Source organism: Nyctibius grandis, chromosome 14 (assembly GCF_013368605.1).
Source record: "Nyctibius grandis isolate bNycGra1 chromosome 14, bNycGra1.pri, whole genome shotgun sequence".
NCBI classification, from domain to species: Eukaryota; Metazoa; Chordata; class Aves; order Nyctibiiformes; family Nyctibiidae; genus Nyctibius; species Nyctibius grandis.
Window position 1 is genome coordinate 1,565,537 of NC_090671.1, and position 10,188 is coordinate 1,575,724.

At 62.4% G+C, this 10,188-nt stretch overlaps 1 protein-coding gene across 1 annotated transcript; it reads left to right on the top strand.

The window, feature by feature from the left end:
* The first annotated feature begins 6,175 nt into the window (after positions 1–6,175).
* Positions 6,176–9,575, top strand: SLC7A4 (solute carrier family 7 member 4). Its single transcript, XM_068412767.1, has 4 exons — positions 6,176–7,157; positions 7,267–7,943; positions 8,767–8,875; positions 9,382–9,575. Exons 1-4 carry the CDS (start codon positions 6,176–6,178, stop codon positions 9,573–9,575), a joined length of 1,962 nt encoding a protein of 653 aa, XP_068268868.1.
* Positions 9,576–10,188: the final 613 nt, after the last annotated feature.

Below are 10,188 nucleotides of genomic sequence, written 5' to 3' on the forward strand. Positions count from 1 at the left end.
GCTGCAGCTTTGTGAGTGTCAATGATTGCGATTACGTTTGTCCCATCTCTGCTTGATGAGCGTGAGGTTTCATAGACTCACAGAACGGTTTGGGTTGGAAGGGACTTTAAAGCCCATCCAGTCTCAACCCCCTGCCACGGGCAGGGACATCTTCCACCAGACCAGGTTGCTCCAAGCCCCATCCAACCTGGCCTTGAGCACTGCCAGGGAGGGGGCAGCCACAGCTTCTCTGGGCAACCTGGGCCAGGGTCTCACCACCCTCACAGCAAAGAATTTCTTCCTCAGATCTCATCTCAATCTCCCCTCTTTCAGTTTAAAACTGTTCCCCCTCGTCCTGTCACTCCATGCCCTTGTCAAAAGACCCCTTGTTTGGGATGCGCTAGATTAGAGCTGGGGAGGGGGGAACCTTGAGTGTTTCTGAGACCTTTCAGGGCTGAGCTGATGACCTCAGAAGCCTGAGTCACATCACCAGCACTCAGTGTGCAGAAGGAGTTGGGGCACTTGGTAAAAGATCACTTTGAGTGTGTAAAATGTGTTGGTGCCGGGCAGCGTTCACTGTTCACTGCCCATAGGAAACAGGGTGGTGCAAGGGAGAGTCTGGAAGCAGGTTTGTTCTTCATGGATGAAGTTCAAGTCGGAGAAGCTGTTGGGGGTGGCTCAAAGACTTGGGCCATCATGTGTTGAAGGGCTTTGATTACACCCTGGGTCACGGTTTTAAGGGTTTTCTGGCACTCCCAGAGCAAGGCTTGTATTTGGGTGGCATCTCCTTTGTGTTCCTGCGCGCTCCTGCCTGCATCCTCTGCAATCTCTTCTCATGGCAGAAGGCAGCGTTAGAAGGTTCAGTTTGTTAATTCCTGAGGGTGGGAAATGGGTCGGTACCCCTCGACCAAGGTACTGTGAGCCCTTACGTTCATGTGAAAGCCGATCGCTGAAGCTGGAGAGCGAGCCAGCTGCAGAGCTGGAGAACCAGCTGAAGTAAGGAAACCTGCCAAGGTGCTGGAAGAGCTTCTGGGTGGCCTTTGGGTAGGGAGAGGTGGTGGTGGAGGAGTTGCCTGCTACTGTAGACAAACACACTGAAGATCAGCAGCTACAAGGACCAACGAGGCTTTTGGAAATTCAGGCCTGAGACACTCCTCCATTTCCAACACGGGTGGGTTTTTCCACCCCATGGGAACGTGCTGCTGTGGTTCAGCAGCTGGAGACAAGCGGTACCGCTCTTGTGGGGTCTCCACCTCCTGGAGGAAAATCCCCATCTGGAAAGTGGGCTGATGTGGGACCTGCACCATGGCAGGACCCCACGAACCACCTCAAATTGTGTTGCCGCTTGACCCTCAGCTGGGAGCCCTGGAGGCTGAGGGGAGACCTTCTCGCTCTCTACAACTGCCTGAAAGGAGGGTGTAATGAGGTGGGGGTCGGTCTCTTCTCCCAGGTAACAAGCGACAGGATGAGAGGAAATGGCCTCAAGTTGTGCCAGGGGAGGTTTAGATTGGAGATCAGGGACAATTTCTTCCCCGAAAGGGTTGTCAAGCACTGGCACAGGCTGCCCAGGGCAGTGGTGGAGTCCCCATCCCTGGGGGGATTTAAAAGCCGTGTAGATGTGGTGCTGAGGGCCATGGGCTAGTGGTGGCCTTGGCAGTGCTGGGTTAATGGTTGGACTCGATGATCTTAAGGGTCCTTCCCAACCAAAACGATGCTGTGATTCTATACAATGGCAAGGAGCAGAGTGGGCACCGTTCCCCTCTGGAGACACCTTCATCCTGCCCGTGAGGACACGTACAGGCACAGCAGTCTCTGACCGGGTGAAGAAGGCATCTGTTCCTCTGCATGTGGCCAGAGCTATTAGCAAGGAAATCACTTCCCGAGGTGATGATGAGGAAGGCAGGGATGAACAGTGGGCCCTATTGCCGGTACGGAGACTGTTGCCTGGGTGCTGGGGGGAGCAGTGCCTCCCAGAAGGACCCCCATCCTTCTTCAGCAAGAGCACTCTTGCATCGCTGGAGCGGCAGCAGAGCCGACAGTGTGGCTGGAGAAGCTGGGGGAGCACCCGTGGGCAGCTAACACAGCAGCTCGGGGATCGCTGCCGGTGGGTTCAGCCCCGTGTGCTGCAAAGAGAGGAGCCCACCTTGGTCCAGAGCTCCCCACCAGCCAGGAGAGCTGGTCACCACCATCTCTGCTGCCATCTCTCCCGGGGGCAGCTGGTGCCAGGGACCGCAGTGGGGCTGCTCCGGCACTGCCATGACAACGGCAGCCCTCGGGCTTCCCGCTCCCACCATCTGGTTGCGGATGGCTCTGCCAGGCAGCAGATCCAAGCGGAAATTTTCCATGCCGTGGTCAGGCCGGGTTTCAGAGAGGCTTTCCACACGAGGTGGAGAGCGGCAGGGTGGTCAGAGGTGGTTAATTGGTGGCAAAGGGTATCTCGAAGGAATAAAGCACCTGGGGTGGCTTGTGGTCGGGGAGTATTTGGTCAGTGCGATTTCGGTGGAGGAAAACTTGCCCAGCCCCCCCCCAAAGCACATACTCAGATATTTTTCCGAGCAAGAGCCTTTGTGTCACTAGAGGGTGACGCCTTCCCACAGCACTGGCTGTGCCCGTGCTGCTGCGGTTGTGTTACGGCCGGGCTGGGGTCGGACCTGGGCAGAGGGATCCAAAGGAGCTGGAGGCGCTGAGGAGGATTCCTGGATTTCAGCTGGCTCAGCTCCTTGGTTCCGCTGCCTGTGCAACCCCCGAGCTCTCAACCGGTGCCCCAGGAACGCGTGGTTGGGGACCCCTTTGGTGGCAGCTCAGGTGGTGTCAGCCACCCACAGAGCTGGACCTTAAGTTACTGCCCAAGTCTACTTGTGTGCCAGAAGTAACGTGGAGAGGGGATGCACGAGAGGATCGAGGTGACTGACGGGAGAGCTACGGCTCTGTGCCCTTTTTCTGTACTTGGGGCTAATGAGGGTGCCAGAGCCCTGGCACAGGCTGCCCACGGAGGGGGGGAGTCTTCTTCTCTGGAGATATTCAAACCCGCCTGGACACAACCCTGTGCAACGTGCTCTGGGTGACCCTGCTTGGGCAGGGGTTGGGCTGGATGATCTCCAGAGGCCCCTTCCAACTCCAGCCAGTCAGCGAGTCTGTGATTCTGTGACAGCGAGGTCCCCTCCATGTCAGGAGGTCAATTCAGCCTGGATAAGGGTGAATTTATGCAGGTGGGAGCCCTTAGTGTTGCACGGTGGGCTGTGAGTTGACCATTGCCACTCAGGAGTGACGTTTGATGGGCCCATGGAAACATCAGCTTTAGTGCTCAGTAGCATCAGAAAACCAAATGACATGTTAGGAAAGGAGCAGATAGCCACACCTCGAATCCTGGGTGCAGTTTTGGGCCCCTCACGACAAGAAAGACCTTGAGGTGCTGGAGCGAGTCCAGAGAAGGGCAATGGGGCTGGTGAAGGGTCTGGAGCACAAGTGTGATGGGGAGCGGCTGAGGGACCTGGGGGGGTTTAGCCTGGAGAAAAGGAGGTGAGGGGAGACCTTCTCACTCTCTACAACTGCCTGAAAGGAGGGTGTAGCGAGGTGGGGGTCGGTCTCTTCTACCAAGGAACAAGCCACAAGATGAGAGGAAACGGCCTCAAGTTGCTCCAGGGGAGGTTTAGATCGGAGATCAGGGACAATTTCTTCCCCCAAAGGGTTGTCAAGCACTGGCACAGGCTGCCCAGGGCAGTGGTGGAGTCCCCATCCCTGGGGGGATTTAAAAGCCATGTAGATGTGGTGCTGAGGGCCATGGGTTAGTGGTGGCCTTGGCAGTGCTGGGTTAATGGTTGGACTCGATGATGTTAAAGGTCCTTCCAACCAAAGTGATGCTGTGATTCTGTGATTCTATAAAATACCTGAGTGTGGAGGAGGTCCCTGTCCTCCCGGCAGCAGCTCCGGAGCACAGAGGATAGAGGCAGATTGTGCCTTGAAATAGCCAAGGAGGAGAGGAGCAGGATCTCAGCCCCTCATCCAGAACTATGTCCATCATCTGGAGTTGGGGTGACTCCTCCACCCTCCACTGTTCACTTTACCTGTGGCTCAGGCTCCAGCGCTCAAGCCCAGCACATCACCCCGTGGGGCTGGTGTCCAGCCTGCAGTGAGGAGGTCACAGAATCACAGGATTGTTTTCGTTGGAAAACATTTCAAGGTGCGGCCTCACCAGTGCCGAGTCCAGGGGGACGATCCCTGCCCTGGTCCTGCTGGCCACACTAGAGCTGATACAAGCCAGGGTGCTGGTGGCCTTCTAGGCCACCTGGGCACCCCGCTGGCTCACTCAGCCGGCCGTGGGCACTCACCGCCGCTCAGCGCATTGCCAAGCATTTCACAGCCTCTCTGTGGGGCTCGGGGCTGCTCCCGTTACCCCAGCTCCGGTGCAGACCCCCCCGGCCCTCGCAGCATCCCCGGTCTCGGAGCCTCCCCCCCGGCCCGGGGCTCCCCCCAGCCCCGCGGGGCTCCCGCAGCCGCCGGGCCCCCGCCCTTCCGCCGGGCCGGGGAGGCGGAGCCGGGCCGGGAGGCGGCGGCGGCGGCGCGGAGCAGGTGGGGGCCGGGGCCGGTGGCGGGGCCGGGGCCGGTGGCGGAACCGTGCGGTGCCCCCGGCCGCGCCCGCGCAGGTGAGCGGGACCCCCCGGGCGGCGGGGCCGGGGCCGGGGCGGTGCGTGGGCGGCGGCGCGGGGGAGCGGGGCCGGGGCTCGGGGGCCACCCGGGGACCGGCACTGCGTGGGGCTGAGCAGCGGTGGGACGGTCCCCTGTGCCCACCCGGGGTGAATCCGGCGGCTGGGCCCTCCCCCGGCCCGGGGGTCCCACCCCGCGACCCCCCACCCCCCGGCCCGCAGGGATGCTCGTGCTCGAGCTCCGCGTCCTGCCCAGCTCTTGGGTGCGTTGGGGTTGGGCACCCCGATACCACCGGCCCCTCCATCGTGGGGACTCGGATGCTGGCGGCGAGCGGGGCTGGGGGGGTCTCAGCCAGCATAGTTGGTGCCAACAGGCCTGTTGTCCCCATGGGCCAGCATCACGCCATCAGCTCGTGGTGGCCTTTTGGCCTCCGAGACAGATGGACCCGGCGGTGGGGATGCTGCAAGGGCAGCACGGGCGGCCCCAGCCCTGGCCCCGGCCCCGAGGGGGTCTGCACCGGAGTTGGGGTACCGGGGGAGCGGCTCTGAGCCCCACAGAGAGGCTGTCAAAGCTTTGGCAATGCACCATGAGCATGGTGGTGGGTCCCCACGACCTTCTCGCTGCAGGCTGGACACCAGCCCCATGGGGTGGACGTGCTGGGCTTGAGCTCTGCAGCCTGAGCCACACGTAAAGGGAGCAGCGGAGGGCGGAGGAGTCACCCCAAACCCCAGCCGATGGACAGGCAGCAGCGCTGCACCGAGCGGCCCCGGCCCTCTGAGCAGGACCCGCGGTTTGGGGATGTGGGGAGACACGTATCCTGGCACAGGGCGGAGGGCGGCTGGGAGAGCATCCCCGAAATCACAGCCCGCCCTGCGGAGCAGCCATGAAGCTGCACCTGAAGGTCCCCAGAGCTGCCTCCTCCTGCTGTCCCGGTGGCTGCCAGCCGGGGCTGGTCCCTGGGTGCTGGAGGTGTTTCCTGGTCTGGCTGGGGACGCCCACGTCCTCACTGGAGCTGCTCTGGACTTCCTGCTTCATGCCTCCACGCCGCGCCTGGGCTTTCCCTGGGGAAGCAGCGAGATGCTGGGAGCCGGGAGATGCTGCATGCCCCCCTCGGTGGGCTCCCAGCACACCACGGAGAAGGTCAGGGAGATGTTTAATAAGGTGGAGAGGAAGCAGTGAAGAAACCTTCAACAGGGCCAGAGCAGCCCAGTTTGGGCTTTAATGCAGCTTCGTTTTAAAAAGGAAAGCCTGGGAGATGCCGCTCTGGGGGTGCTGTGGTTTCCTTCGCACCTGGTCCCTGCGCGGGGTGGCTGGCTGTCCTGTGCCACCACCCTGGAGGAGGACACGCTCCGGTGCTGAGCCCCACGCTGGCTGAGGAGGGAGGGACACCTTGAATGTGCCACAGTGGCTTTTCTGTCCTGTCCCCACCACCCGATACCTCCCTGCCAGACGGGATGCTCACACCTTCCTGCTCCTCTGCCAGGTCTCCAGGCAGGGTCTCGCCGCTGTGGACCCCTCACCCTGCCAGAGGGCAGGGCCTGCTGCCTCCAGGATGGCAAGATGGCTGCCTCGCTCTGCCGACCTGACCCGCTTCTGCCAGAAACTCAACCGGGTGAAGACCTTGGAGGACGACATGATGGAGACGTCCTTCAACAGATGCCTTTCCACCATCGACTTGACGCTGCTGGGCATCGGGGGCATGGTGGGCTCCGGGCTGTACGTCCTCACGGGCACGGTGGCCAAGGAGATCGCTGGCCCCGCCGTCATCGTCTCCTTCATCATTGCCGGCTTTGCCTCGCTCCTGGCTGCTCTCTGCTATGCCGAGTTTGGAGCTCGGGTACCCAAGACGGGCTCTGCCTATATGTTCACCTACGTGTCCGTGGGTGAGATCTGGGCCTTCCTCATCGGCTGGAACGTGCTGCTGGAGTACATGATCGGGGGAGCCGCGGTGGCCAGAGCCTGGAGCGGCTACCTGGACTCCATCTTCAACCACAAGATAAAGAACTTCACTGAGACCCACGTGGGTGCCTGGCAGGTGCCGTTCCTGGCCCACTACCCTGACTTCCTGGCAGCTGCCATCCTGCTGGTAGCCACTGCCTTCATCTCCTTCGGGGCCAAAGTGTCCTCCTGGCTCAACCACGTCTTCTCGGCCATCAGCATGGGTGTCATCCTCTTCATTCTCATCATGGGCTTCATCCTTGCGCAGCCCAAGAACTGGAGTGCCCAGGAGGGCGGCTTCGCCCCGTACGGGCTGTCGGGCATCATGGCCGGCACAGCCACCTGCTTCTACGCCTTTGTGGGCTTCGACGTCATCGCGGCCTCCAGCGAAGAGGCCAGGAACCCGCAGCGGGCTGTCCCCAGGGCCATCGCTTTCTCCTTGGGGCTGGCCACGGGGGCCTACATCCTGGTGTCGATGGTGCTGACGCTGATGGTGCCCTGGCACACGCTGGACCCCGACTCTGCCCTGGCAGATGCGTTTTACAGGAGGGGCTACGCCTGGGCAGGGTTCCTGGTGGCTGCTGGCTCCATCTGCGGTGAGTACAGGCAGCAGCGGTGGGAGCTGCCCGCCCCGCTCATGATGGGGGCTGGGAACTAGGGTGGTTTGGGTCTGACGTGGTCCTCCTTCTTCTGCCCGTCCCTCAGCCATGAACACGGTCCTGCTGAGCAACCTCTTCTCCCTGCCGCGCATCGTCTACGCCATGGCTGAGGATGGGCTCTTCTTCCAGGTCTTCTCCAAAGTGCATCCCCGCACGCAGGTGCCTGTCATTGGCATCGTGGTCTTTGGGCTGCTCATGGCCCTGATGGCCCTCGTCTTTGACCTGGAGGCCCTGGTGCAGTTCCTGTCCATCGGCACGCTGCTGGCCTACACCTTCGTGGCTGCGAGCATCATTGTCCTGCGCTTCCAGCAGCAGAAGGGGGACACCCCTGCACCGGTGGCCGGTGGCCGGCCCAGCCCCGAGCCCCGTGAGGGTCCATCTGCCGGTGAGCTGAAGGAGTACGAGTCCTTCTCCGACAAGCTCCAGCTGGTGGACAGGGACAAGAGCAAAGAGCACCGGGAGCCAGGGCAGCTGAAGGCGGCTTTCGAGCCCTACCTGGAGTTCCTCAGCGACTTCTACCCGGGCGAGGTGGTCACGGTGGCTGTGGTGACCCTGATGGTGTCCGCCATCTGCCTCTGCTCCATCTTGGTGTTTGGCAACACCCACCTCCACCTGCCCACCTGGAGCTACTCCCTCCTGCTGGTCCTCTTCAGCCTGGGCTTCCTGCTGAGCCTCCTCCTCATCTGGGCGCACGAGCAGCAGCATGGCACGCAGACCTTCCAGGTATGTCCGGGGACCCAGGCAGGGTTAGTCCCTCTGCTGAGGTCGGCGGGGTGGGAGCAGCTCTAATGGACCCACGGGAGGCCCCAGGCACCCTGGTCTGGTGAAAGCACCGCAGCTGCTGAAGGAGGGGGAGGAAGAGGGTGTCAGCAAGCACGGGGTGTGGGGAGGTGTTGGTGCCTGTGGTGGCACTCTGCACGGTCACCAGTCTCTGGGAGGGGACATCAGGGACATCCCCAGCAGCTCGTTTGCATCCTGCAGGATCGCTCCTGCCCGCCCTGGGCTCCCTCCTCCGCATCCCCACAGCCCCCCGCTCCCCTCCTGCCCGTCCCAGCTCCTTCTGCCTTTGGTCTGCCCTCGAGCTACGCCATGGAGCTCTTTTCTTCACCCTCCAAATCACTTTTGTGCCTCTCGTGCTCCCCTCTCTCCGGTTCCCAGCCCGTCCAGGCCCAGTGCGGTGCTGCCATGTGGCCGGTAACGCTTGCGGTGACACCACCTCCCTGCCGTGCCCCATCACGGCTTCTCCAGTGAGGACCACTCCGGCTCTGGGTTGTGCCGGGAGCTCGCTGGGGCCTTGTGACGGTGCCTCTGGGCTGTTTCCAGAGCCCGTGGCCACCCCGCCAGCCCGGCGTGCAGCCCGGCTCCCAGCTCCTGGCTCCCTAACTGCCCGTTAATCATTTTGGCTGCCTTTTTCCTGGAGAAAAAAAGTCATTTTCAGCAAGCCCAGGGTGAAAGTCACTCTGTCCCCCGCCTTTACCAGGGCTGGCTTTCATCTCTGTGGTTTTAAGGATCGTCTCACCACCCCCCGGCTCCGTTTCTCCCGCAGATCCCCCTGGTCCCCCTCTCGCCAGCACTGAGTATCGTCCTCAATATCTATCTGATGCTGAAGCTCAGCTACATGACGTGGCTCCGCTTCGCCGTCTGGCTGCTCTTGGGTGAGTGCTCCCGTGTGAGCCCTGGGAAGGCGGCGGCTGCTTCGGGGGAGAGGGGAACTGGGCTTGTCTCGGTGCTGGCCGGTGGCTTCAGTGGCTCTTTTCCCCCGGTGATGGGTTTATAAAGCGCATCGTGCCCCTTTCCACCTCCGATTCCCCTTTGGAGATGCGAGCTGAGGTCTCCCAGCGTCTCCCTGACCTTCTCTGGTTCCCAGAGTGTTAGTTTGTCCCTGTTAAGGTTTAGATCCTCCTTCAAGCTCTGGACCAGCACCACCCCCTGCTCCCCAGGCGGCTTGAGGAGCTCTTCCCAGCGAGGGGCCTCCCCTCCCCAGGCACTGGGGTTACCCTTCCTGCTCTTAACCCACTGCGGGACCCTTTTCCACCCCCAAGCAGCTCGTTTAAGCCCCCCTGTGCAGTGGCTCGTGCTGCTCTGCTGGGATGCCCGGCTGCATCCGTGCCAGCCGCCGGCCCCCACTCGAGCCCCCGCTCTCGCTGTCCCCCCGCTGCAGGGCTGCTCGTGTACTTCGGTTACGGCATCTGGCACAGCAAGGAGAACCTGCGGGAGCCGCGGCCGCAGCGGGTCAGCGCCCGGTACGTGGTGTTCCCCAGCGGCAGCCTGGAGGAGAGGGTGCAGGCGGTCCAGCCCAGCTCCCAGCCCGCCGCCGGGCTGCCGGACACCGACACCGACGACTGCAAGAGATGACACCCCAGGGGACGGGGGCACCTGGCTATGGGAGCACCTCACCCCCTCCCCATGGCGAGGCCAGAGACCCCCTCTCCTCCTCCCGGTCCCTTCGGCAGCGGAGCCATTGAGGCTGCCCTGGGCTCGTGGCTCCATCCGGAGATGCCAAGGATGCTTGCCCTTCCCCACCAGCTCCCCGCAGAGCGTGGAGGGGGGCTGGCTCCCTCCCTCCCCATCCCAGCACTCAGAAACGGGGTCTCAGCCCCCTCAGCCCAGTGCCTGCCCTGTTCACAAGGAGCCATGTCCTCACCACATTTCTCCAAGCACACCCAGGCACCATGCAGCAAATCTCCTTTCTGCACGGCCGGGGATGCAGAGGGGTGCAGAGGGCCCTCGGGGACCAGGGCAGGCAGTCCATCCCAGGTCTCATCCTGGCTGCAGCGTGGGATCTTGCTGCAGCCCTGCAGAGCCCCTTGGCTCCTGCTGAGCCCGCCTGCGGAAGGAGGCAGGAGCCAAATGCGCTTCCCCACCGGCATCTCTGCCATCCCCAGCCCCAGGGCCGCTCTCCTAAAAGGCTGGGGCTGAACGTGGGGCCCGCGGAGCAGCTGGGGCCATGAGATGGAGAAAGGACGTG

Excerpts from the sequence above, each read along its gene's own strand:
- SLC7A4 (XM_068412767.1), top strand. The coding sequence starts at position 6,176 with ATGGCAAGATGGCTGCCTCGCTCTGCCGACCTGACCCGCTTCTGCCAG. Across the intron at positions 7,158-7,266 it reads GGCTGCTGGCTCCATCTGCG|CCATGAACACGGTCCTGCTG; the intron begins GTGAGTACAGGC and ends CCCGTCCCTCAG. Across the intron at positions 7,944-8,766 it reads ATGGCACGCAGACCTTCCAG|ATCCCCCTGGTCCCCCTCTC; the intron begins GTATGTCCGGGG and ends TTTCTCCCGCAG.